This window comes from Sus scrofa, chromosome 4 (genome assembly GCF_000003025.6).
Source record: "Sus scrofa isolate TJ Tabasco breed Duroc chromosome 4, Sscrofa11.1, whole genome shotgun sequence".
NCBI lineage: Eukaryota > Metazoa > Chordata > Mammalia > Artiodactyla > Suidae > Sus > Sus scrofa.
In genome coordinates, this window is record NC_010446.5 from 92,766,396 (window position 1) to 92,794,115 (window position 27,720).

A 27,720-nucleotide genomic window follows, 5' to 3' on the forward strand; every position below is an offset into this window, starting at 1 on the left:
CTATTTGTATTTATTAATTATGCAGTTTTTAAATCAATTATACTTCAGCAAAGCCAGGCATGAAAAAGCAGTCAAACACCAAATATTAAGTCAGACTCTTTATTACAGGGAGAGTTAAAAGTCCTGCTCTTTCTTAACCCAAAGAACGCTCTGGCTTGTCTTCAGTGTGGACTCTGACAGAGAATCTTCAGCTAAAAGTCATGTATGTAGCCTTCTTGAGTCATACAAATGCAGCGTCAACAGGATCCTCCAGGGTTTAGAGAGATAACCAGAAAGGTGCTTTATCCATGTTTGAGAAAAGGCAAAAAGCTAGTTGCTTAGAGGTGGGACAAAGTTTGGGTCTCTGAGGTGTGGAAGCAGGAGTGGGTCCTGCTCAGCCTCCAGGGTTGTGCTACACCCTGGAAAGTGGCTGTGTGGGGGCAGAAAGTTTTTATAACTGTCATAATAGCTGCAGTAATGACTTCCTGGAGAATTTTCACTGAGAATGTCCAGGGATTTGGCTTTCTTCCACTGCTGAGGAAAAGCTCTGGAGCCCCTGCAGGAGGAACTCAGCTTCTACCGCCACATCTGGTCTCGGCCTTCAGGAACAGCCTGGTTGTCTTACCTTCTACTGTAAACTTGAGGAAATTCTGGAGCACCTTCAGATCACCTTTGCTGCTTCACCTCCCTACTCCTTGGCCTTGACAGAGACCTAGACTCTTAACACACGTGACTCCATCATCAGTGACTGGGCTTGCTGGAACACTGCCCACGACAGCCAGAACCTCCTCTGCCTCAAGCCTGCTGCTCTCCCATATCTGCCATGTTGGGATAAGGTCAGTCAGCTTCAGGACCTATATGAGGGTGGTCAATGCAGTGGCCATTTTTACCTGGGCCATCCAGGATGATTCCTCCCAAATTCAAGGCCCCTCCTTCTGTTCTTAACAGTATCCCACAGCTTCCTTAAGCAGTTGGGGCAGAAAGAACCTTCACTTCAGGGCCCAGGGCAGACCTATGCTGGGGGGGTGGGGTGGGGTGTGGGGGGGTACTTCCTGGGTGTGACTCTCGGGAATGGCAGACAACACCAGTCACTATTTCCTGTATTCACGGCTGTTAGAGAACTTACACCTTCATCTGACTTCTGCACATCAGAAAGATGCCCTCCCTTGTCAAATGGAACTCTCCACCTCTATCAACACAGAAAACTGGGACAGGGCTTCCCTGTCTTCCTCAAGACATTAGTGGTCTTTGAAGGTCCTGTCATGGCGCAGTGGAAAGGAATCCAACTGGGAACCACAAGGTTGCGGGTTCGATCCCTGACCTCACTCAGTGGGTTAAGGATCTGATGTTGCCATGAGCTGTGGTGTAGGTCTCAGACACAGCTTGGATCCTGCATTGCTGTGGCTGTGGCTGTGGCCAGCAACTGTAGCTCCTATTGGACCCCTAGCCTGGGAACCTCCATATGCCTCAAGGGTGGCCCTGAAAAGCAAAAAAAAAAAAAAAAAAAAACAAGACATTAGTGGTCTTGAAACCCTCAGAATCTCATAGATGCATCATGGAAGGAGTTGGAGCTCAGAGAGGGTTAGCTTGGACTTCTGTTCCCTCCTGTTACTGATATGTGAGCACGGTGTCCTAGGACCAGCTTGGGGCAGTTTTGTCATGACTAGTTTGGAAGGACCATTCCCATGCAGCAAATCTCATCCATCTTGTCTCAGTCTACCCCCCATAGACCCATGTCAGGGTGTTCACCCTGCACTGAGGGCATACTCTGCTGGACAGCATGGTGGAAACCCTGATAAAACTGCCTCCTGGCCTGGACAATCAGCAGGAAACAGGGGGATATGGTTAAGAATAGAAGGAGGAGCCTTAAATTGGGGAGGAGTCTGTCCTAGATGGCCCAGGTAGAAATAGCCACTGCACTGACTACACTGATGTAGGTCCTGAAGGTGACCTCTTTGGGTCATATCCGGGGAGCTGAAGGGTCTGGGATGCTTCAGCCTGAAGACTCAGTCCACCTGACATCTCCCTCCTGAAGTCTTCCCTGATTCCATCAGCCAGAAGTGACCTCTCCCTCCTCTGAACTCCTCTGCTATTTTTTTCTTTTTTCTTTTTTCTTCTTTTTTCTTTTTTGACTGCACTCATGGCATATAGAATTTCCCAGGCCAAGGACTGAATCTGAGCTGCATCTGTGACCTATGCCACGACTGTGGCAATGCCAGGTCCTTAACCCACTGTGCCCCAGGGGGATCTCCCTGTATCTTTTTTTCTAGATAAGGCTTTCTAGTATTTTAGCTTTGTAATGACATAGCTCCATATTGGATCCCTACCCATCAAAGCAAATGTGATGCCCTGGGGATGTGGCCCCAGGTATCTTTTGAGCTTTAGATCTAGAGACCTTTCAGCTTTAAACCCAGCTGTACTGACAGCTCCCTTTGCATGTCTCAAGGCATCTCACACTCAATATGTTCAAAATTGAGCACCTGAGCCTGGTCTTCCTCAAGTGTCTCCCACTGCAATGAATGATGCCACCATTCATACTATCATCCTTGATATCACTTCCAACCTCAACTCCATGGTCAATCCATCAGTGAGACTTCTCAATTTTTTTTTTCTTTTTTCTTTTTTTCTTTTTTTCTTTATTGCTTTTTACAGCTGCACCTGGATGGCATATGGAGGTTCCCATGCTAGGAGTCTAATTGGAGCTATAGCTGCTGGCCTACACCACAGCCACAGCAACATCATATCTGAGCCATGTCTGCGACCTACACCACAGCTCATGGCAACGCCAGATCCTTAAAAACCCACTGAGCGAGGCCAGGAATTGAACCTGCAACCTCATGGTTCCTAGTTGGATTTGTTTCCACTGTGCCACAACAGATATTCCCTCAATTTTATTTTCTAAATAGCTCCTAAAACATTAGATTTACTGGCTTTGACCTATTTCTTTTCTCAAAATGTCTACTTCTTTCCATTCCCTTAGGTCTGACATTTTTTCAAGATGTTTATTTTTGCATTATAGTCTTGATTCCTTCCTCAGTCTCTTTGATCAGTTAGTCCACACCTGTGTCGCCATGTGGACGTCTCCCCATGGGTCAATTTAGTATTTGCCCCAGTGTGGGCCTTATAAGTTTCACCTATTTATAAGGTAATTTCTAGGCTCTGATTTCCAGCACGGAGTGAGAATTCACACCCACATCCAAGTGAAGGCTTGGTTTCCAATTTCTCACATTCTTTTCATGGAATAGGGCAGGTTGCAGCCCCCGTGCTGGTTTCCCAGGACAGGAGACAGACACTTTCTTACCCTACTTCACCCAGCATCTTATCTAGCTTTGCACAGCAACCCTAAAAGCTCAGGCCACAGTTCATCCCCCTTTAGAGAAGTATAACATTGGTCTCTAATATATATTTCTGGTTCTGATAATGTCTTGGGACACCAGAACTTCAGATACCACTCATCTCTTGAATTTTTTTTTAAGCCCACACCTGCAGCAAATGGAAATTCTCAGGCTAGGGGTTGAATCAGAGCTGCTGCTGCAGGCCTACACAGCAGCCACAGCAACACCAGATCAGAGCCGCATCTGCAACCTGCACCACAGCTTGCAGCAACTTGCACCATAGCTTGCAGTGGGTTAAGCTGGATCCTCAACCCACTGAGCGAGGCCAGGGATCCAAACCACATCCTCAGGGACACTCTGTCAGGTTCTTAACCCACCGAGCCGCAACAGGTACTCCCATTTCTGAACTTAAGTAACACAATGAAAACAATTTAATTACATGTAATCACGTCTAATTGTGTGGTCAAAGTGTGAGAAGGAGTTCCTGTAACAAACAGGACCCTGTGGGGCCTGCTGGAGCAGGACCTTCCCCCATATCCTCTGCTTTGGCTCCTCTTTGATGAATATTTCCTGAATTCTTTGGGCCAGTCCACTGCAGGGAGTGTGGCCAGCTCAGGATCCATCACTCAGAAGCTTCTCACTCTCTGCTCTGTTTCTGACACAACAGAAATTAGAACTCTATGCTTATCTCCATTACTGGGAAAGATGCTGGCAAAAGCTCTTCTTCTCCTCAAGCTCCTTGGGAGGCTGGAAATTCAGCTCTCCAAGAAAAATCTCCAGCAGAAGAAGGAAAATGACAAGTGTGCAAGCAGCCTGGACAACTAGGTTGGGACTTTGCTTCCTTTTCATGCTTTGGCTAGTTTTCCAAATCATAAATGAATGCTTTCTATCTTCTGCCAATTTTTTCTTCTTTTCTTTAGGGCTGTACCCAAGGCATATGGAAGTTCCAAGGCTAGGGGTCAAATTGGAGCTGCAAATTGCTGGCCTACACCACAGCCACAGCCACATCCATGTGAGATCTGAGCCACATCTTGCAACCTACACCATATCTCACAGCAACACCAGATCCTTAACCCACTGAGCAAGGTCAGGGATGAACCCGCATCCTCTTGGATACTAGTCGGATTCATTTCTGTGGCACCACAGTGGGAACTCACATATCTTCTACCAAATTTTAAAACAAATTTGCTAGTACAAAAATTATCCATTCTTGAAAGACGTGACGAATTCACCAGAAATAGGCTTTGTTTCTTATTGTTACGTACGTTTTACAATATTTTCTGTGTTCGTTTTCCCAGGTTTATATACACAGGTAAATCAGTTTTAGCAATTCATATTTTCCTAGGAATTGTCCATTTCATGAAGATTTAAATTTGACATTAGTCACACACTACAGTCTCTTAGATTTTTTTCTTGTCGTTGTTCTTTTGCTGTTCTGGTTTTCTTCTTCTTTTTATAGCCGCACCTGCAGCATAGGGAAGTTTCCAGGCTGGTGATCGAATTAGAGCTGCAGCGGCCGGCCTAACACCACAGCCACAGCAATACCAGACCTGAGACACATCTTTGACCTTCTATGGCAACACAAGATCCTTAACCCAGTGAGCGAGGCCAGGGATGGAACACGCATCCTCATGGACACTCTCTCAGGTTCTCTGAGCCACAAAGGAAACTCCTGTTTTGCTGTTTTAAACGTGAAGGAATCTTGCTCAAAAGCTAAGTGATAAGTTAGGTGAAGATTCCAGCCCTGAGAGCTACACGATCCTATTACCCAGTTCACAGCTTTTCTTTGGATCCGTTTACAAAGCAGTTTGGCGGCTCAGCTGGTGGTACGTGGTGGTGTGCTAGGGGAGTATCTTCACCCTCCACATCCTCTACCATAATTTGGAAATGAGAGAAATAGGGTGGAGGCTTTTGGGCATTTTTTTTTTTTAACTTTTGGAGATTAAACAAAACGCTACACATCTGGATCACAGGAGATGTATAGCAATTCCACTTGAGACCAAGGCAAGACTTAATCTCACATGTGCACATGAATAGTCAAACAGGATGGTTAATAAGAAATGGGGCATAAAGAGAGGTAAGTGACAGAGACAAATGAAGTGATAAGTCAGGCTGGCAGCAGAATCCCATGTCCTGGGCAGATAAGACCTACCAGGGAGATGGAGAGCTCAGGCGAGAGGGTCATTCGAATCCACACCAGCAGCATCTGCTCACCTGCCCTGACTCAGGGCTTCCCAAACAATCCAGTGGTCCCTTGGATTCCCATGTGGCCTATCTTTGGGAAGAGAATGCCCTGGTCAGGCTAACAGGACTACCCGGACTAGTGAGCAAGTATATTTCTCACTATAAATTAATAAATAAGCATTCTGGTTTTGTTTACCAGTGTCTTTTAACATTTATTACCAAGATTGTGCATCCCCAAGGCAAATCAGCATGGGCAATGGATGAAATGGAAATTCTAGGTGTTGGCTCAGAGTCTACATAGCAGACTCTGAATTCTGGTGAACACATCAAAGTACAGGTGACCCTTGAACCACACAAGTTTGAACTGTGCAGGTCCACTTACACTGCTGTTTTTCAGTAACCATGTACTACAGTACTCCATGATCCATGGTCGCTTGAATCCATGGATGTATAACTGTGAATACAGATGGCCAACTGTAAAGTTATATGTAATTTTTTTGACTTCTCAGGGGGTGGAAGCTCCCCTGTATTGTTCAAGGGTCAACTGTAATGCCAAACTGGCGGGCCTTGTTATTCACTCACTCCTTCACTCAACCAACATTTACTGGTACAGGAGTTCGCATCGTGGCTTAGCAGTTAACGAACCCAACTAGCATCCCCGAGGTTGCAGGTTCGATCCCTGGCCTTGCTCACTGGGTTAAGGATCCGGCATTGCCATGAGCTGTGGGGTAGGTCACAGACGCGGCTGGGACCCTGCATCGCTATGGCTCTGGCAAAGGCCAGCGGCTTCAGCTCTAATTAGACCCCTAGCCTGGGAACCTCCGTATGCCATGGGTGCAGTCCTAGAAAAGACAAAAAAAGACAAATATATATATATACATACATATATATATATACACACATATATATTTTCTGGCACATATTGAAAAACATCTTGGAAGACAAATATATATATATACACACACACACACATATATATACATATATATTTTCTGGCACATATTGAAAAACATCTTGGAAGACAAATTCTAAGCCTCTCTTTGCCATGTACATTTCCATTTAAATTTTATGAAGACATCATGTAGGCCCAAGATTTCAGTTCTCAAGCCTAAGCATGCATCAGAATCATCTATTGTGTTTTTAAAAATATACATGGTGCCCAGTTTCAGGGTAGGATCTAAGACTCTGTTCTTAAAATCTCTCCGGTTCATATAACAAACAGCCCTAGATGTGAACAATTCATGGGAAGTGTCCATTTAGATCAGTTAGACCAAAATTTTCACTTTGCCTGTACTGTATAGACAGATCTAGATGTGTCTGGAGTGATTTCAGTAAAGATCTTGAAGGCATAAATCAACACAATAGAAAGTGAAAATGAGCATGAGTATGTTAACTGGCTTCCAAGATGATAAGATTTCTGTTGGTATATACACGGCATTATCTATCTAAAGCATGGCTCTGATCATGCCCCTGCCTGACTCAAAAACTTTAACAGATAATGTTTTTATTAGTGTTATAAAGAAATTGATGATACAGAAAAAGAAACAGACTTCATAACTTCTTGATCTACTAGATTTTAGACTAACTATGATTATATATATTTACAATGCAGGATAATACTATGTTATGTTCCATAACTCATTTACTATTTTGTAGGCAATTTTCCATTCAAATATATAAAGATATAATTTACTCCTTTTAAAATTTATTATAGTTGATTTATAATATTCTGTCCATTTCTGATGCACAGCAAAGCGATACAGCCATACATCCATATATATTATTTTTTTGCATTATCCTAATTTATTCTTCTTAATACAAAAATAATATTCTATCATGTGTATAAGGGATACTTTATTTAACCAACATATTGTGATCAAAAGCAAGGGCTTTAGAATCCAATTCCAAGATTCCAATTCCCAACCTTTATACCTATTAGTTATAAAAGCTATACTTTGAGCAAGTTCATTAATGTATCAGTGTTGCCCAATAGCCAAGATAGGGAAACAACCTAAATGTCCATCAACATGTGAATGTGTTAAGAAGATGCAGTACATATACACGATGGAATACTACTCAGCCATAAAAAAGAACAAAATAATGCCATTTGAAGAAACATAAATGGAACTAGAGACACTCATTCTAAGGGAAGTAAGTGGAAGGAGGAAGACAAATACCATATGATATCACTTATACCTGGAACCTAATAGACGACACAAATGAACCTATCTATAGAAAAGAACAAACTCATGGACATGGAGAACAGTGATTGCCAAGAGGAAGGGGGAGGGACTGGGAGGGACTGGGAGTTTGGGGTTAGTTGATGCAAACTATTGCATTTTGAATGGATAAGCAACAATATCCTCCTGTATAGCACAGGGAACTGTATCTAGTCACTTATGATAGAACATGATGGAGGATAATGTGAAAAAAGGGATGTATATAAATGTATAACTAGGTTGCTTTGCTGTACAACAGAAATTGACAGCATTATAAATCAACAACAATAATAAAAAAATTAATGTTTCAGTGTTGCCAGTTCCTGGGAATAATCATGGTATTTGCATAACAGATTGCAGATTATACTTGAAGGCCTCAATACCCACCTGTCTTTAAACTACAGCCCAGAATAAATGCACCCTGACACACAGCCTTGTGAAGTACCGTGGAGGAAAACGGAGCATGGAGGGGGGAGGGGGGCACCAGGAAGAATCTGCAGTTTTATAAAGGGAGGTCAGGGTAGGTCTTACTGAGAAGACAATATCTGTACAAAGACCTGAAGGAAGTCGGGAAATGAGACATAGATACCTGGAGGGAGAAAATTCTAGAGAGCAAAGGCTCTGAGGAAGGCGCACTCATGGAGTACTGAAGGACTGGCAAAAAGCCCAGTATCCTAGAGTGGATCAAGGGAGGAGGGGGGCATGGGAGATAAGGTCAGCTGATAGAGGGTCTTCTAAAGGACCTATGGGATAAAGTGGACCTGTGGGGAGTTCTGACCTAACAGGTCAAGGGATACAACTTGTTTTATAATAATAATAGTTACATTATTACCCTATAACCCTAAACCTAACCCTAATAATAATAATAATTATTATTATTATAGTTGATTTACAATATTGTGCCAATTTCTGCTGTAGTACAAAGTTATCAATCCTACATACATACACATTCTTTTTCCCATATCATCCTCCATCATGTTCTATGCAACTTAGGCTTTAAAAAGATTAATTTGGATGCTATTATGAAAATAGGTATTAAAGGATTAAGGACAAAAGTAGAAGACTATAAGGATACTGCAATAATCCAAGTGAGAAATGGTGGTTCTATTGGAGCAGAGAAGTGGTGAAAGGTATTTTATTATATTTTTCATAGAGTTATGTGCAATACGTATTTTTCATAGAGTTATGCGCAAATAAATATTTAAATATATATAATGAGGAAAAAGATATCAGTATTTGCTGATGGAGTGTGGGGTGTGAGAAACAGAATGAAGTCAAGGATGACACCAAGGGTTCATGGTCAGAACAAATAGGAGGATTGATGTGATTGGGGAATGGGAAACTGCATGGGAAGCATGTCTGGGGCGTTTGAATTTAGACATGTCAAGATGGAGATGCCTGTTATGCATGCAATGGGAGATGTCATGTAAATAGGTGGATATTTACATGTTGAGTCCAGGGGAGGGATCACAGCTGTAAGTCCCTTTTGCCATATAAGGTCAGAGAGTCATAGGTCTCAGGGATTAGTCCATGGCTAACATAAAAAAGAAATGAGGGAGTTCCCATCATGGCTCATGGACTAGTATCCATGAGGATGCATGTTCAATACCTGGCCTCTCTCAGTGGGTTAAGGATCCGATGTTGCCGTGAGCTGTGGTGTGGGCCAGCAGCCATAGCTCTGATTTGACCCCTAGCCTGGGAACTTCCATATGCCATGAGTGTGGCCCTAGAAAGAAAAAGAAAAGAAAAGAGAAGGAAGGAAGGGAAAGAAAGAAAGAAGGAAAGAAAGAAAGAAAGAAAGAAAGAAAGAAAGAAAGAAAGAAAGAAAGAGAGAGAGAGAGAGAGAGAGAGAGAGAGAGAGAGAGAGAGAAAGAAAGAAAGAAAGAAAGAAAGAAAGAAAGAAAGAAAGAAAGAAAGAAAGAAAGAAAGAAAGAAAGAAAGAAAAGAAAAGAAAAGAAAAGAAAGAATGAAAAAGGAAGGAAGGGAGGAAGGAAGGAAGGAAGGAAGGAAAAGAAAGAAGTGTAAATACTAAAGAGATGTGGTCTGGGTGGTCTGGGTATGACCCCTGGGTTATTCCAAAATTTAGAGGTTGGAGAGATGGAAAAGATACAGACAAAGGAAACTCAGGAGAAACCACTGAGTAAAAGGAAAATAGTGGTGAATGCAAAGTGAAACATTTCTTCAAAGTGGGATCCGCTACTGCTGAGAGGTCATGGGCATTGAGGACTGAGAATTGACCATGGGATTGAACAACATGAAGTTCTCTGGTGACCTGGACAAAAGTAGACTTAAGGGAGAGGTGGGGGCAATGCATGGCAAAAGAGAATTTGAGGATTTCCCATTGTGGCTCAGCTGGTTAAGAAGCTGACCAGTATCCATGAGGATAAGGGTTCAATCCCTGGCCTTGCTCAGTGGGTTAAGGATCTGGTATTGCCTCGGGCAGCAGTATAGGTTGCAGACAGGGCTCAGATCTGGCATTGCTGTGGCCGTGGCATGGGCCAGCAGCTGCAGCTCCATATGCCATGGGTGTGGCCCTAAAAAGACAAAAAAAAAGAGAGAGGGAGAGAGAATTGGAGAAAGACCTTTCTTCGAATAAGGTATACAAATGGTTAATGTGCTTTATGAAAACATGTTTAGCATTAATCATTTGTAAAATATAATTAATAACCACAATGAGATACCACTTCAACAGCATGTAGATGGCTACAATAAAAAAAAAAAAAAAAGATTTGGATATAATGTGGAGAAATCCTCACACTGCTGGTGGAAATGTAAAAATGGTGCAGCTGCAGGTAGAAGATGGGAATGAAAGAATGAGAAGAGAATGGAGAACAAGAAGCTTTATGAAGGATAACCCAGTGGAAGATGGGGACCGGTTGGGTGTCTGGGGTAAGGCAGAAGGAGTCAAATCGCTTGTGATGGAACATGACGGAGGTTAATATGAGGGAAAGATATATATGTATAACCGTGTCACTTTGGTATACAGCGGAAATGGACCGAACATAGTAAATCAATTATAATAAAAATTTAAAAGAAAAAAAAATGAAAACCTAGAATACAAAAAAAAAGGAGTCAAAATGAGGGTAATTATTATCTCGTGAACCAAATTTCACCTACATCACTTAGACTCAGACTCAGGAGAATTTGTGCTGGGTGCTTAACATCTCTGGATTTTGATTTTTTATCTGTCCAATGGGGAAGTCTGCCTCACAGAACTTTTGAATGAAGTTATGAATAATAATGCAAAGGGAAGTTGTTTTGAGAATAGGGACATGGAAATCCACAACGTACATTGAATGAGAGGAAGGAGCTCCCACAAGGCCCAAGAGAGAGAAGCATCTCTAATTTGAATATCTCATCTGAGCCAGGGGGCAAGGTCCCTCATTCCATGTCTCCCACCCACATTTCCCACTCAATGTCCACTTAAGGAACAATTCCTCTTTCAACCACAAGCTGCTGCATCCACCATGAGGATGAACCCCAAGCTGGGGCACCTGAGTCCGAAGACCAGGATCCCTGGGAGAGGAACACATGGAGGATAGTCTCCTCTGAGTACTCCAGGATTCCAAAGGCTTCAGTGGCCATGTAGCAAAGGATAAGGTATGAATGCTGGAATCATCCAGGGCAGGATTGAAGGCTTTGCTCTACCAACAACTATTTGGGGACTTTGGTTACTTTGCCTGCAAAATGAAGATAGAAATACCTACCCTAGAGAGTTCTCGTAAGATTTAGAAGATGTAGTATTTATAAAATGCCTAGGACAAAATCTAGTTCATTATAGACTTAGAAAATCTGGTTCCTTTCGTTTTTCTTCTTTTTTTTTTCTCTCCTGCTATAGGTTGGAGGGGAGGGATCAATGGGTAGTCACCTCTTACATTGCTTCTGGGCTGATGGGCACTGACACCCAGGCATGACCGGTCACCTGGGAGGCCAGTGGCAGACCTCCTCTTTTTCTCTTAGCCTTCTGTTCAGCCTGAGCAGAAAGAGGTTAGAAACAGCTTTATTATTGAAACTCTCATCCTCCTTTATCCATGGGAAGAAGGCTCCCAGCCTTGCTTCATCATGCTCAAGGTTTTAGCTCAGAACTTTGCTTTCTGAAGTTAGAGGTGAATCAGCTGAGCTTGCTGAGCTGGGAAGGGAACCAAGAAATCCAGGAATCTAGACCAGCAGTCAAGTTTCCACAGATCATCGTTCCAGAGCGAGCCCATCTCTGACCCAAGAGCTGAGACCGAAGGCAGGAGGCAGAGGCTTTGATGAGATGAAAACCCCCAGGGGGAGGAGAAGACCCCACACAGCACAGTGCAGGCTGTATCAGGTCCTCAGGCAATGGGAGGCTGGAGATGGGGTGGGGAAGCCCCTCCTCAGATCTCTGGGCCAGGCAAGGTCATGGGAGGTCATCACATCCCTCTTTGCTTCCAAGTGGGCTCACCACCAGCGAGACCTTCAGCAGCCTCTGTGCTCTGGGTCTCAGTCTGCTGAGTCCCCGTGGAAGTTGTGAGGAGGCTTAGAGACAGGTGTTTGTCTTCTTGGTCCTTGCCTCCTAAACCCCAACACCCTCTTGAGGGAGCCCTAGGCAAGTCTGGCATGACCAGTCCATGGCCGATAGCAGCAAGGGCCTTAGTTATGTCCATGGTGTTCAAGAAGGTCAGATGTGGGAGAGGACATTTCCAACTCTTGGTAGCAGACAGGCTCCCTGGAACACGTGACTTGAAGAGAGGCTTTGGGTGGGTTGGTAGGTTTTCAACAGCCAGGGATGGGAATAAGAGACAGGGTAAAGGATCCATCATTCCAGGCAGAGGGATGTGAGTGAGCAAAGAGGAGACTGACCCAGGATCTGAGGCCAGCAGGACTGTGGGGTCTGAGGGTCAGTAGAAGAGGCAGGAGAGGGCTGGTTCAGACCTTCCCCTAAGTTTCACCCTTCACACCTCATAGCAGCCTCACCATGGGGGTGGTGGGGGAACATGCACTACCATTCTTTTTCTTTTTCTTTTTAGGGCCACACCCACAGCACATGGAGGTGGAAATTCCCAGGCTAAGGGTCAAATCAGAGCTATAGCTGCCAGCCTACACCATAGCCACAGCAATGTGGGATCCAAGCCGCATCTGCGACCTACACCACAGCTCACAGCAATACTGGATCCTGCATCCTCATGGATACCAGTAGCACTTGTTTCCACTGCTGCAAAACAGGAACTCCCTGCATGACCATTCTAATGACAAGAACCCCTGGCCCAGACAGGGAAGAACACAGAGTCCCAACATTGGGTTCCTGGGGTCTTTCTCTGAAAAGGAGTTGGCTTGGAAGGACCAGAGACAATACAAATTCCTCTTCACATTCCACGAGAGATGGATTTAAGGCCCATGAGCTGAAGCTGAGGTTAGTATGGGTGATCAGGATCAAGGGCTCTGGCCCCCATGTATGATGTATACTAGACAGTCCCTCCAACACCTTTTGCCATACAAAGGACGCCTCAGGCCCGTCTTTTGTAGGCTCCTACCCATCCATCCAGGCCACCTCCATGGACACTCAGCTCAACACCCAGCTCCAAGTTCCTAACTCCCTCTATGGTGTAGTCGAAACCTCTACACAGTCCCCACGCCCAGGCTCCTGTTCTCAGAAAGATACACACCAGCCACAGCGCAGAGGCTGTGGGGATGAACACATGCACAGGTAGGGAGATCCTCCTAGGGAAACTTCAGAAGGAGAGGAATCAGGAGCAGAGTCAATGACGGAGAAAGAGCACTAGTCCTTCTGGAGTGAGGAACCTGAGTGGAAGGCAGCATATAGAGTTGACAGAGGAAGTGACAGGGCCACGTGAGCCCAGGGAGTTGAGGGCACAAAGGTCAGAGGAATGCAGACCAGAGGCAGCTGGTGCTGGACCAGCACTCGTAGGGGCAGGTATCTGCAGGGATCAAATTCAGAATGGAGGTGTCCTAGGAGTGTCAATTCTTCTGCCTCCTCCAATTAAATTATCTTCATGGGCACACTTGCTGGCTTATGGACCTCACTGTAGACAGTATTAAGAGACTCCTTTTCATTTAGACGTCGTTCACCATCACCCTAGGAATGCAAGCAGAAGGTTCCCACAACAACTGAGAGAGGTCCCAGGGGGACCCCCATGGACTGATGCTGCTGATTGAATTTCGTGTCGATTTCCCCAAAGTGCCCAGTACTACACCGGTCCCAGGTATCAATTTTCTTAGTAAATACTATTGACTGTCTAGAAAGGGTTAGAGGCAGAGAGGCCTAGAAAAGCAGATGACTGTGTTCACAGGCCCAAACTCAGGTGAGGAAAACCCAGGCTGGGCATAGTGCCAGATCTCACCTGGTCCGTGCTCTCTCGAGAATCCTGCTGGCTCAGCTCTACATATTGGATGCCACCGTCACGGTCCTTAGACTCCTCCTGCAATCCTGCTCCAGAGTCATACACAGAGTGAAACTTGAACCCGGGCCTTGAAAACCCATACCCTCTCCCACTGTTATGAACCCCAAGGCCATGACCAAATCCACCATCCCCTCTACATAGGTATTCCTGGAGCAGCAAAATGCAGGAGGAAGGGTGAGGGGAGAAAACTCGGCCAGAAAGGAGAAGGGCAACCTGCCTCTTGCAGTCTCCATCTTCTTCTTCTTCTTCTTCTTCTTCCAAAGGCAGAGTCCAATTCCAAGGATCAGTAATAGTGTAGCCACAGTAGCCCCTGCCCCTAAGATGCCTGGCAGGGCAACAGCTTTGGCTTGTCCATGTGAACCTGTTTCCCTCACACGGAGAGAATGAGAACATTAAGGCCAGAAAGAACTTGAGATGCCTATTGCCAAGGGGAAAGAGAGGAGCGAGCACGTGGAGAGGTCTGAAGGGTCCTGGTTCAGAAGCTGAAGAGGGAGGAGCTTGGCAGGTTCATTCAGTCAGCCTCCTCCTGAGCTCCTGCTTGAGTTCAGGGAGACTGGAAGGAACAAGGTGTGGTCACCCAGAGAGAACACTGAGAAAACACCAACGTCTACCAGCCAGAGAGACTGCCATGCAATAGAGGTTTCCACCCATACACACGTCTTCAGGGAGGGCTTCCTAGAGGAGGTGATGTTTAAAACTGAGTCTTGAGGCAGGAGTAGGAGTTTACTACGTATTCAGGTTGAGGACTGCATTCCAGGAAGGAGGAGGCCCACGTCCAGGCAATGGCTGTGGCAAACCATTGGCCTTAGAACTGCCATCACCTTACTGTGGCAGGCAGGAGAGGGACATGGCAGGGAGGAGCTGGCTGAAGAGGATCAGAGGGAGGAAGAGTCTCTTTCCAGAGGGTTTTAAGGGTCATGTTGAGTGTTGAACTTTATTTGAAACTCCAGGATGCTGCTGATAGGGTATCAGGTCATTCACTCAGTGAAACACTGACCATGAGCAAACTTTGCCAGAAGCTGTCCTTGGTTCAGGGGTTGAAAGAAAGATGTGCACCCCTATGTTTACTGCAGCACTATTCACAACAGCAAGACATGGAAACAACCTATATGTCCACCAACAGAAGAATGGATTAGGAAGACATGGTACATATATACAATGGAATACTACTCAACCATGAAAAAGATAAAAACAATGCCTTTTACAGCAACATGGATGCAACTAGGATTCTTATATTAAGTATATCAGAAAGACAAATACCAATGATATCACTTATACATGGAATCTAAAATATGGTGCAAGTGAACCTATTTACAAAACAGAAACAGACTCACAAACATAGAAAACAAACTTGTGGTTGCCAAGGGGGAGAGGGGAGGGAATGAAATGGACTGGGATTGGGGGTGAGCGGATGCAAACTACTGCATTTAGAAAGGATAAGCAATGAGGTCCTTCTGTATAGCACAGGGAACTATATATATCCAATCATTTGTGATAAAGCATGATGGAAGATAATATGAGAAAAAGAATATATGTATATACATATATATATCAAAATAGATATATAAATACATATGAATAGGTCACTTTGCTATACAGCAGAAATTGGTACAACATTGTAAATCAACTATAATTTAATTAAAAAAAAAAAAGACATGACTTCTGCTCTCGAAGTGTTCCAGCTACAAAGGAGACAAATCCTTTAGCAAAGCATTGCTGCTTGGCGGGGGGTGGCCACAGACTGCTCCTTTTAAGGGGTAATGCCTGAGGATAGGACAGTTACAGCACCTGCAGGGGTCTGTGCAGCATGAGATTGAGGTGCCCTTTGCTCAAATAGTATTAATGACAGAACTATAACCAAGTGCAGGGCCCTGTGTGATGGTGCTTGTCACATGCTCATGAAGCAGCAGTGCCTGAAGGGAATCCTTCAGGAAGTGACGAGAGTGGGAGGAATGATGGTGGAGGAAACGGCATGATCAGAGGCTCAAAGCTTGCAGGACACATTCAAAAACTGAAAAACAGCAACAGGATTTCCCGTCATGGCTCGGGGGTTAGCAAACCCAACTAGTATCCATGAGGATGTGAGTTCGATCCCAGGCCTCACTCAGTGGGTTAAGGATCCAGCATTGCTGTGAGCTGCAGTGCAGATCACAGATGTGGCTTGGATCCCGCATTGCTGTGGCTGTGGCACAGGCCAGCAGCTGCAGCTCCGATTGGACCCCTAGCCTGGGAACCTCCATATGTCGCGGGTGCAGCCCTAAAAAGACAAAAATAACAACAACAACCACATACACACACACCATTCACTACGAAGTGTGTAAGTGAAGCCAGAAACATGGGCAGAGAAATGTCTGAGCCCTGAATTCTACAGGGAATCACTGGGTCAGACCCCACAGACGACACAGACCAATACACAATCCAATTTCTTTTCCAAAAGATTACAGAGGACACGCTATGGATAGTGGATGGGAGGGAAGAGTACTGGAAAGCTCATGCCCTGGACAAGAATGGGCAAGGGATGGAGAGGCAGGCTTAGATGTGAGAGACCGTTAAAAGCAAAGATGGGTTGGCTGTACCTCCCAGGCTCCTATATGGGGCGACCCAGTGGAAGGTGGTTCTAATAACGTGGTGTGGACAACAGCCCAGAACCTTTGCTCCACTGCACCCGAGCTCCAAGAGTGCCCCTCCCCTGTGGCAGGTACACTCACCATGGACACAGACTTCCCCAAGGTTGAAGGTGGCAGTTTTCTGGTCCACTTCGTTGCTGACCACACAGGTGATGTTGGTGTAGGGCTGGCTCTGGGGCAGGTGCACAGCCAGGGTCCACGAATTGGGGGTTGGTCCTGATGTCACTCTCTCCTCCAGCTCCCTGGGGAGGCCCTTGCCCTCCCAGGTCACCTTCAGGTCCTCTGCGTCCCCTGAGGTCCTGCACTCCATGGTAACATTGCACCAGCCTGGTGTGATGGATGATGAGTGGACCAGGATCTGGGGAATGGTCACTGGCTCTAGGAGAAGAGTCACAAAAGAATGGAAGCTCATGTGAGACGAGACTATTACAGTCTGCACATTCTCATCCATTATCTCATTGAAACCCTGACATCCTCCTTTTAGTGATGGTGAATGCATTTTACAGATAAAACACAATTTGGCCAATACTTAACATACAGCAGGTGACAATAAGGAGGGGGAGCCAATGAGTTAAACCCTATGTGATTTCATTAGATTAAGCAAGCCTTAAAAACCTCCAGCAAAAACAATAATGCCTAGATCCCACCTGCCCAAGGCCGGTTATTTCCAAGAAAGAGGAGTTTCACCTGGAAGGGGTGGAAGTCTGGGACAGAAGGGCTGGTCTTGGATCCGGACCTCTCCCCCTTCTCCTACTCAGATAATGCCTGGGACTATACAGCCTATACAGAGGATGGGCATCTGGCCAGCTGTGGGAGCCCAAAGAGAGCCCCCATGCTCCCAGTAGTGGGGACATTGGCAGGAGATACAGTGGTCGTGACTAGATATGATGAGTCTGAATCTGAATCTGGTTAGAACATGTCACTGTTCACACAGGAAGAGAAGTGACACATTACTAACTGGGTTTTAAAAAACTGCATGTGGGAGTTCCCGTTGTGGTGCAATGGAAACGAATCTGACCAGGAACCATGAGGTTGCGGGTTCCATCCCTGGCCTTGCTCAGTGGGTTACGGATCCAGCATTGCCGTGGTGTAGGTTGCAGACATGGCTCAGATCCTTTGTTGCTACGACTGCAGTGTAGGCCAGCAGCTACAGCTCCGATTAGACCCCTAGCCTGGGAACCTACATATGCCACAGGTCTGGCCCTAAACAGACAAAACACACACACACACACACACACACACACACACAAACACCACCACCACCAAAAAAGATACAAAAACTGCATGTGGATCTAGGCTGCAATAGCCACTCTCTCATAGCAGGTATTTTCCTCTGCAGACAGGAACCTTAGGGCAAGTCTTACCTTAGTGTGGTTCTTTGGAAGTGTTGCAGTATAAGCTTTTCTCCTACCTCTACTATGGCTTTTAGAGGTAGATTTGTGGAGTCTTTGTGAGTGAGGCTGGCCTTGGGCTGGTGCTGAGTAAAAGCAGAGGGAGGAGGGTGAACTGACTTATAGGTGGATTTCTGAATTGCGGCAGGTGAACAGTGACCTTCAGATATGTCCACGTCTAATCCTCAGAACCCGTGAATGTGTTAGGTTACAGGGCAAAGGGGAATGAAGATACCAGATGGGATTAAGGTTGCTAATCAGTTGACTTTAAAATGAGATTGTTCTATCTGGACAGAACCAATGTAATCACAAGGGTCCGTAAACATGGAACAAGAAGAGGAGGAGGTCAGAGAGATACAATGTGAGAAGGATTTGTCCCACGATTGTTGGCTTTGAAGGTGGAAGAAGATGGTCATGAGCCAAGGAAGGCAGGCAGCTGCTAGAAGGTGAAAAAAACAAATAGGTGGATCTCCTCCTGGAACCTCTCAAAAGGAAGACAGCTCTGTCAACATGTTCACTTTAGCCCAGTGAGACCTGTGTCTGACTTCTGACCTATAGCACAGTAAGATAATAAATTTGTATTGTTTTAAGCCTCTAAGTTATGGCAATTTGTGATAACAGCAATAGACATATAATGCCCAGATTAAGTAAACTTAGTCCTATAAAGAACAATCATTGTCCTGGCAAGACCATCTCCCCAAAACATTCATTCTATTGTCCCAAACCATTGAAGTAAATTTATCCCTGGTGTGAATCTCAGCTCTGCTCCCTGTTTGCTGTGAACCTGCTTACCCTAATTTCAAAGCGTGGAATAGAGTATGAAGACTGAGGTCTCGAAGGAATCCTGCAAAATGAGCCAATGTGACCCCCCTAGGACAAAAGAAAGAGGAAAGCCACAAGATGGGGGAAGGGAGGTAACATACCATAGACAGTGAGGTGGAAAACCTTGGTAAGTTCTACTCCTCCAGTAAAGCTAACTCGAGCCCGGTACAGCCCACTGTCCTCAGGGGTCAGGTTCTCAATCTTCAGGGACGTCATGTTGGGCACATGGACCCTCTGCTGGTACCTGTCCTGGAGGCTGACCCAGGTGGGAGCTTCCCCAGGACGGACTCGCAGCAGGACTCTGTACTCTGACCCAGGACCAAAGCCCCACGTGACCTCCTCCAGCTCAGCGTCTTGCTTCTTGGGCAAAGGAAACAGCACAGAACCTCCTCGGATCCCCTGCAGAGGATCAGGAGCTCCAGAATCCTGAACTCCAGGAGCAGGGCCTCCACCATTGGTCCCACTGCTGTAGACACCTAGGGCATTGGAAACAGAAAATATATTTTATTCAGTGAACAGTAAAGGAGAAAAACCACAGAATCCATCTTTCAAAAGAAATTCAACCAATATACTGCTATGATTCTTTTTTTTTTAATAACTTTTATTGGAGTATAGTTGACTACTAATGTTTTGTTAGTTTCAGGTGTACAGTACAGTGATTCAAGTATACATATACATATATCTATTCCTTTTCAGATTCTTTCCCCATATAGGTTATTACACAGTATTGAGTAGATCAGCCTGTGCTACACAGTAGGTCCTTGTGATCCATCTATTTCATATACAGTAGTGTTTACGTCAATCTCAACCCCCCATTTAATCCCTCCCACCCCACATTTCCCCTTGGGTAATCATGACTTTGGTTTCAAAATCTTTAAGTCTGTTTCTGCTCTATCAGTTCTTTTGTATCATTTTTTGTTAGATTCCACTTATTAGGGATCTCACATAATATTTCTTTCTCTGTCTTACTTCACTTAGTATGATAATTTCTAGCTCTATCCATGTTTTCATTATTTCATTCTCGTTTATGGTTGAGTAAACTTTTGAGATTGATTTTTTTCTACTCATCATGACACTCTTGATATAGATCCAAGTTGTTACATGTATCAATAGTTTCTTTATATTGCTAAGTAGTATTCTATTACAATTATGTTTCATTCCACAGTTTATTTAGCCATTCACTTCTTGAAAGACATTTGGGATGTTTCTAGTTTGAGGCTATTACAAATAAAGCTACTATGAACAGCCATGTATAGATTTTTGTGTGAACTTATGTTTTGATTTCCTTAGGATACCTGCCCAAGGTCCAATTAGTAGGTTATATGGCGAATGTACATTTAATTTTTTTTTAATTTCCAATTTTTCAGAATGTCTCTACCATTTTCTGTTCCCACCAGCAAGAAATGAGAGATCCAGTTTCTTTCCACCCTTGTCAGCATTTAGTACTGTCAGTATTTCTTATTTTAACCATTTAAAAATTTTTTTAACCAAAATAGGTATATGGTAGTATCTCACTGTGGGTTCTTTTTAAGGTTTTTATTTTTTCCATTATAGTTGATTTACGGTGTCCTGTCAATTTCTACTGTACAGCAAAGTGACCCAGTCATACATATACACATATTCTTTTTCCTACATTTTCCTCCATCATGTTCCATCACAAGTGACTAGATATAGTTCCCTGTGCTATACAGCAGGATCTCATTGCCTATCCACTCCAAATGCAACAGTTTGCATCCCCTTTGCTTCTTGACAGGCAGCCTAGTAAAAATAAATTCAAAGCAATTCTAGAATTAATCCTAGTTCGAGTGAATTGTAATCTTGAATAGGTCAAGGTTAAATCTGCTAACCTGCAGTTTCCTTACCTGTCTCATGATGACAGTATAAATTGAAGGAGACCACAGATCAAGAGCAGCTAGCAGAGTTTCTGTCACTATCACAACTATAGGAGGAGCTTCTTAAGTGCCGCCTAAATAAATATCCCTCCTTCCTCCTGCACACAGGAACTGCCTCCCATCAGAACTGCAGAAGTGAGCCTGGAAGCAGATCCTGCCCTGCTGAGCCTGGAACTTATGAAGCCCCAGCCAAGATTCTGATTTCAGTCTAGGAGACCCCGAGCCAGGAAACCCAGCTGAACCACCCCTGGGCCCAGAGGCTGTGAGACTACACCTGGTAGTATTTAAGACACTAAGTTTCGGGGTGACAGGTCACACAGCAGTAGATACCTAAAACAAATGTGAAGGCTGCTCTCCTTCCCAGCTCTTTCTAGGCAGTGTAGTAGTCAGGGAAGGCTGGGCTGTGCTGTGTAACAAACTGTCACCATATCTCAGGTCTTAGAACAAGGGAGGTTTACCTCCCCCACCACAAGTACCATGAGAGGGTGAGAGAGGGTCCTGTCACACATGGTGGAGCCTCTACACCTTGTAGCTGCACCTATGGAACCCTCAGTATCCTCACAGGCTCCCAGCCCCAGAGCAGAGAAGGGAAGCAGGACAGTCACACAGGGGTTTCACTGCATCTGCCCAGAAGGAGCACAGCCTCTGCTCATGCTTTTGGTCAGCACTGGTCACAAGGTCCTGGCTGACTGCCAGGGACTAGATATGTGGGGAACAAGTGATGCTTTGGTGAGCTCTGCTGACCCTCCACCAAGATACTTCCCCAGCCAGAGCACTAGTCCCCAAGAGGCCACAGTGAGCCTTCCTGCTCAGTCACTTCCCTGCAGAGCTGTGACCAGTGGGCACGTTGCCCTCATGGCCACCTCCTCCAGAGCCCAACCTCCTCCTTGAGGCTCAGGCTTGAGGGACCTTATACTCTCTATCCTTTCTGAGGACCAGGAGAGGATAGAATAGAACCAAGGAAAGTGTCACAGAAAAACCTTATCCTGAAAGGAAAATCAATTTGCTTTTCCAGCAAGTCAGGATCCATCCATCTGGGGTGGCCTCTGCCTGCAGGGACCAAGTACCCTCTCCAAATCAGTAAGTTCTCCCCATATCAGGGTGGCCTCCCTCCTGCTTCACTTAGCCCCATTCCTGGCTCTCACTGGAAGCAGAGAATGGCTCAGGCCAGTATTCCTGTGTACAAGTATATCAGCTATTTGTATTCATTTCATCACTAGCTCATTTAATCAGGCATCTCCTCAGGGCCAGGCCTTCACCCCAGGCCCTTCAGTTCCCCTCACAGGATTGCAGCCCTCATGCTAGGCTTAACCACCCCTTAGCACACTTTCCCAAGTGCGGTTTGCAGACAGTTTCCATAGGCTGTGGAAAGACATTTCCTTCAGCGACACCTAAAGGACGCTCTCAGGAGCAGAGACAGAAAACAGAGGGGGTGAAGGCTGGATTCCCAAGGGGGTGGGACTTGAAGGGAAGCATCCCCTCCCTCCCTCCTTGGGGGGCTGAGAAGTGATCATGAAATGGGTGGGGGGTCTTCTCTTGGAAGGTGCCCCACCCAGACCCTGCAGCTCTCAGTCCCTGTCAGGACACAGAAGAGGACAGGAGAACAGGACAGGGTGAAGATTCAGAGCAGAAGCGTCCTGTCTGCCCAGAGGCACTGAATCCCAGAACATCACAGCTGGGAGAGGCCCTCCAGGGGGTCTGCTCAGTCCCCTCCTGTCGCAAAGGAGGAAGCTCCCCAGGGGTGACCCTAGCCTGGGTCACACAGGGCAGAGCCAAACCTGGAGCCAGGGCCCCTCCCTCCCTGCCTGCCCTGTGCTTCTTCCCTGCGGGAGCTGCCCATCAGCTCTCCACCCCAGCCCCGTCCTCCCCAGGAGCTCCCCCTCCCAGCATCACCAGCATCTGGGCCACTGCTGGAGGTTCACCCTCCACCAGGCCTCTCCTGGGAAAGAGGAAGCCAGCACTCAGTGGGGCTTCGCAGGGCAGGACTTTGGCCAGCTGAGCAGCCCGGCCACGTCCTCCACTTGCTGGGAAGGAGGGGACCAGGGGGAGAGGAGGTTCAACCCTCAGACTGCAGGGAGGACCCACCCAGAAGGACTGGGAGCCCAGCTGGGAGGAAGAGGGAAGAAGACTTAGAGAAGGGGGGGCAGCAGGAGCTGTGATCTACAACAGATCTAATCCTGAAGAGGAAGAAAATAAAGCCGACGAGGGTGTGGGTGTAAGATAGAGTTTAAAGTTTATTTAAATAATAGAGGAGTTCCTGTCATGGCTCAGAGGAAGGGAATCTGACTAGAATCCCTGAGGACTGGGTTTGATCCTGGCCTAGCTCAGTGGGTTAAGGATCCGGCCTTGCCATGGGCTGTGGTGTAGGTCGCAGAAATGGCTCAAATCCTGTGTGGACGTGGCTGTGGCTGTGGTGTAGGTCAGCAGCTGCAGCTCTGATTCGACCCCTAGCCTGGGAACCTCCCTATGTCGTGGGTGCAGCCCTAAAAAGACCACACAAAAAAAGGTTTATTTAAATAATATGAAAATCAACGCTCATAAAGTAACCTAAAATTTTATCCACTTTTCTCCCCACCCTTTCTCTCTCTGTCATCTCTGTCATCTGTAGTTGTCCAACCCCAGACCCTGCAGAGAAAACTCTAACTAATATGACATATTTTCCAGCTCAACAAAACTGAAAAAGAAAGAAAGGCCACATTTTACTGTGACATAAAGTCACCTCATTTAGAAGGAGGTAATGTTTCGCAAGTTTGTTGTTACTTTGAGACATCTGTTTGCAGAAGTTCCCCAAGTCATTAAACTTTATGTAACTCCTGCAAGAGGCTGGGATATGAAACAAAAAATTTAAACAATAAAAGCTTTCCAACTCTCTCTCCAGAATTCATACTTCAAAATTCCTTAGTATTTCCTCATTGGTGTTCATTTAATTTCCTTATCCATCTCCCATGAAGTCTGGAAGGAAATGTGATGAGGTTGTTGTCCACCCAGGCTCCAGTTCCCTTTTCACTGAACTCCCTATTGTTTCTACTTCCCCTTCCCTTCTCTTCTCCCCAGGTTCAGCCCCTTTCTGGAGCCTGTTACCAGTTCCTTCCATAGTCTCTCCATATGCCTTACAACATGTGGGCATACAAGACGCCCTTAAGTTTTAGAGGCTGCTCTTCCCTTTACAAAAGCAGAATTTCACGGTATTCAACATCCTGCATCTGGTCAAGAAGCCCAGACTAGACCCGCTTCTTCCGGGCGCAGACCCCGGTTCAAGTTGCAGAGGCTGTCAGGTCCCCGCTGAGCCCAGATTAGGGGACCCTTGTTTTCACGCCCTTCCAAACCAAGGAGCCAGCTTAAGTCTCCCACCCTTTCCCCAAGCAGCTCCAGGCAGCAGAAGCAATCTCAGGTCCCTGGAAATGGTTCCCTTCCTACAGCCAGGGCTGTCTGAGCTCAGGGTCCCAGTCTCTCCGCAAGCCAAAGGCCAGTTTGTTCTGTTCACCCTGGAACTCTAAACCAATTGCACTGCATTTACTGAAAAATTACAAAGCTGCTTTGTCTCTTTGTTCACAGAAGATATTAATACGGGGAAAGGAGACCCTGCCTCCCTGCTCCACCCAGTGGCCCTCCCTCCCAGGAGCCAGGACCACTCACTGACGAGGAGGCTGAAGAATCGCAGGAGCCAGCAGAGGAGGGGGTCTTCCAAGTAGGGCCCCATCACCGGCTGCCTGCCAGTCTGCTCAGCAGCAGAAAAGACATCTGGGAGACCGAAGCGAGAGAGACGAGAGAGAGGAACGAAGAAGCGTCACTCGAAAGAAGCGCTTGGGTTCCTCCCACCCTAAGGCGGGGCTTCCCGCAGTTGGGTTTGCAGCCCACCAGTCTTCCGTTAAGCTGCTCCGAGGGGGTCTCTATTATCCCAGCGCCTACGGTAGGACCTTAATAAACAATTGCAGAATAAATATATAAACAACCTCACACTGTTGGAGATGCCCCAGCCCCAGCTAGGATCCCCTTACCTGTTTCCCAGCGGTCACAGCTCTGCCCCAGGCAGTCCTGTTCACCCATGTCAGCCTCTGCTTCGGCACAGGAGTCACCGTCTTTCAGCCAGGGTGGGCTAGGTCTCGGCTGCTTTGGGTGCTGTCTCCTGTCTTTATACTATTTAGTAAGTTTAATTTTTTTGTAGCTTCAGCTATCAGGTGCCTAAGGAAGAGCAAAAGAACAAAGCTCTTCTGGGGAAGTGTCAGCTTCCCACACCCCCAATGCAAATGTAGGCATTTACCTACTCCTGCCTGCACCCTGGGGCTTACCCGGCTGCTGCCGCCAGCATTGCTTATTCTCCCCACACGCAGGGCAAAGCCAAACCCCATGGAAAATGAATAGGCTTTTGTTGGAATCACACACACCATTTCCCTTTAAGCCAACAAGGAACACTGGGAGAGAAACAGACATGCTGGCAGAACACCAAGAAATTTGGGGAAATCCAAATTTCTACTTTCTCAGCAACATTCCAACCATTTTACAAAGTGAGAGGGCTCACTGACCATGCACATCCCCAACTTGTCTCGCTCTTTCCAATTTACAAAGCATTTGCTTCTGTGAGACAGACAGATATCATTATAATTACCTTCCCATTTCACAGATGTGGGAACTGAGGATCCAAAGAGGTTAATGAATAAACCCATGGTTTGGAAGCCAGTCCGTAGTAGTACAACCTGGCCTAGGACCAGGTCTCTGCTCTTTCACACCAATGGTCTTTCCAGGTCCAGGTCTTTCCATGTCCAGGTCCCTCTCGGTGCGGTGATTCCCCCACACAAGGTGACTTCGGAACTTGAGAAGCCACATGAGGGGGAAGGAGGCCCGGCCTGACCCAGGGCAGCCTTTTGCATCCTTTGCCTCATTCCAGGCAGCGGAACTGTGGCTGCATCTCAGAAGCCTCCGAGATCAAGCCTGCCCTTATTCAACCACGGCCGCCGCCTCCCCGAGGCACTCAGTGCAACACAAGCTGGCCGGCACCTCCAGCCACAGCTCAGACCTGCACAGGCTGCTGGCCTGAGAAGCCTTAGCGGTCTCCCAACAGGACCAGGGACCCCCACTGTGTGTAAGCTGCAGGCTGGGGGACCTGCCCTCCTTCCTGGGGCAGCCAACTGCCCTCCTGGGGAGTCTCAGTGTCCCACTCTCCTGGGGTCTCTTCATCTTAGTCTTCACATCCATCCCATCAGTCACTCCAGCTGCATTACCTTTTAAAGCTGGAGAAGCCCCCCTGGTGAAGAGACCGCTCCTTTCCCAGGCTTGTTCCCAGCTTCTGCAAGGGCTCTTGCCCACCCATTTGTCCATGACTCTCACTCCAACCACATCATTCAGTCTCTTTCTGCTGAGCTTTCCCTCGTGATTCTTGGCTGAGCTGGTTCTCAGCATCTCTCTTCTGTACAAGAAGACAGACCATATCCCCCTGCACAACCTTCTACCAAACCCAGGCATTCAGAGCACATTACTCTACCACACAGGGAAGAGGGTGGGCTCACAGATCCCCACCCACAGCCCCGGAGATTGTACCCACAGACCTTTGAGACCCTCCCACTGGAACCTCAGAGGGAGGGAGCTCCTGCAGGAGCAGGGACCTGGGAAAAACCTCCCCATTTCAGGGGTCACCCCTCCCTCCTGGGCCTAAGAAAGAGCCCCCATCAGCCTCCAGCCTGTCACCTGCTCCTGCTCCCTGGATTAAGACGCTCCCTCCCGTCCCGTCAAATATTTGCTGACCCCTCCCAGTGCAGCTCACATGGCCCCTGGGAGCCGCCCCATCCTGCCCAGATGGAACCAGGTGCTCTCTGTGCTGGGTTCCCACAGCCCTGCAGCAAGGGGTCATCTGTGATGTGACCAGGATCTTGCCCCTCCCCTTTCTGAGGCAGGTCCCAGGCCCCGAGAACAGGGGAGACGAGGAGGCCCCACTCTCAGGCTGGGGCAAGGGCAGGGTGGGATCCTGAGAGGGGGGTCTTGTGGTCTCACCCTCGTCCCAGCCCTCCTGTGAGGACACTGGATGTCACACATGCTCTGGACCAAGGCAGGAAGCTCTCAGCTAAGCTGCACGTGGCAGCCGTGACTGGCTCCCACACAGCAAATACGTACTGAGCACACCTTGTGCCTCGGCACAGCCAGGGCTCTCCTCTCCTGGCCTGTCACCATCGGCTGCTGTCACTGAGCCCCGAGGTATCTTCAAGAGCAGCAGGACCTCATCTAGGACCTCCCCTTCTGATAGGCCTTGGGCTCAGTGCTCTGTGGGAAGGAGAAGGTGGGCTCCTCTACAGTCAGATTTTCCCAGCCCTGCTTCCCCAGGGGTGCTGATAATTCACCCAAGAACATCCACTCCTCAGAAGAACAATCTCAAAGTCTACAGTGTTATCCTTAGAAATCCAAATCTGAAAATTCCAAATTCTTCTGATATTCAAGAACTGTTGCACTCTTGAAGATATATTATGCTGAGAAAATTAAGCCAAGGATAATCTCTAAAGTAGATGCCAAGGTTTTCATTTGTAATAAAAGTCTGGGGACAGGTGTCAAATCAGGGAACCAAGACACTCCCTTCCATTAACAGGGTGTCTCCCCAGCAAGGGGATTGACTGGGCACAGATCCCGTGATGGTCAGTGTAGGTGCTGTTTCTCCCTCATTCTGAAACTTCCTGACCGAACTAAAAACACTTCTCTTCCAGTGGCCACAATCCTCTTAATGAAGGCAGCATAGGGTCCTCACCTGCAAAAGAATGAAACTGGACCACTGTCTTATGCCATCCACTAAAATTAACTTGAAATGGATGAAAGAATTGAATGCGAAATCTGAAACCATAAAACTCCTACAAGGAAGGACAATAAGCTCATTCACATAGGTTTTGAGGATGATATTTTTAGTAT

At 46.6% G+C, this 27,720-nt stretch overlaps 1 protein-coding gene across 9 annotated transcripts; it reads right to left on the minus strand.

Moving 5' to 3' along the window:
• LOC100525572 (SLAM family member 9) lies at positions 86-26,532 on the minus strand. Of its 9 annotated transcripts, none has more exons than XR_002343395.1 (9): positions 25,125-25,266; positions 24,834-25,017; positions 24,472-24,576; positions 19,045-19,419; positions 16,812-17,108; positions 14,321-14,464; positions 14,044-14,129; positions 5,467-5,589; positions 86-833 (listed from the first exon to the last, which is right to left on the minus strand). XR_002343395.1 is itself a non-coding variant. In XM_021089628.1 (9 exons), exons 4-9 carry the CDS (start codon positions 24,533-24,535, stop codon positions 13,683-13,685), a joined length of 1,062 nt encoding a protein of 353 aa, XP_020945287.1. In that variant the 5' UTR covers positions 24,536-24,576; positions 24,694-24,752; positions 24,834-25,017; positions 25,125-25,259; the 3' UTR covers positions 7,336-13,682. The 9 variants fall into 9 exon arrangements, 7 of the variants coding, with proteins under 7 accessions (XP_020945286.1, XP_020945287.1, XP_020945285.1 ...); XR_002343394.1 differs by having other exon boundaries at positions 86-4,779; XM_021089628.1 differs by lacking the exons at positions 86-833; positions 5,467-5,589 and adding exons at positions 7,336-13,778; positions 24,694-24,752 and having other exon boundaries at positions 25,125-25,259.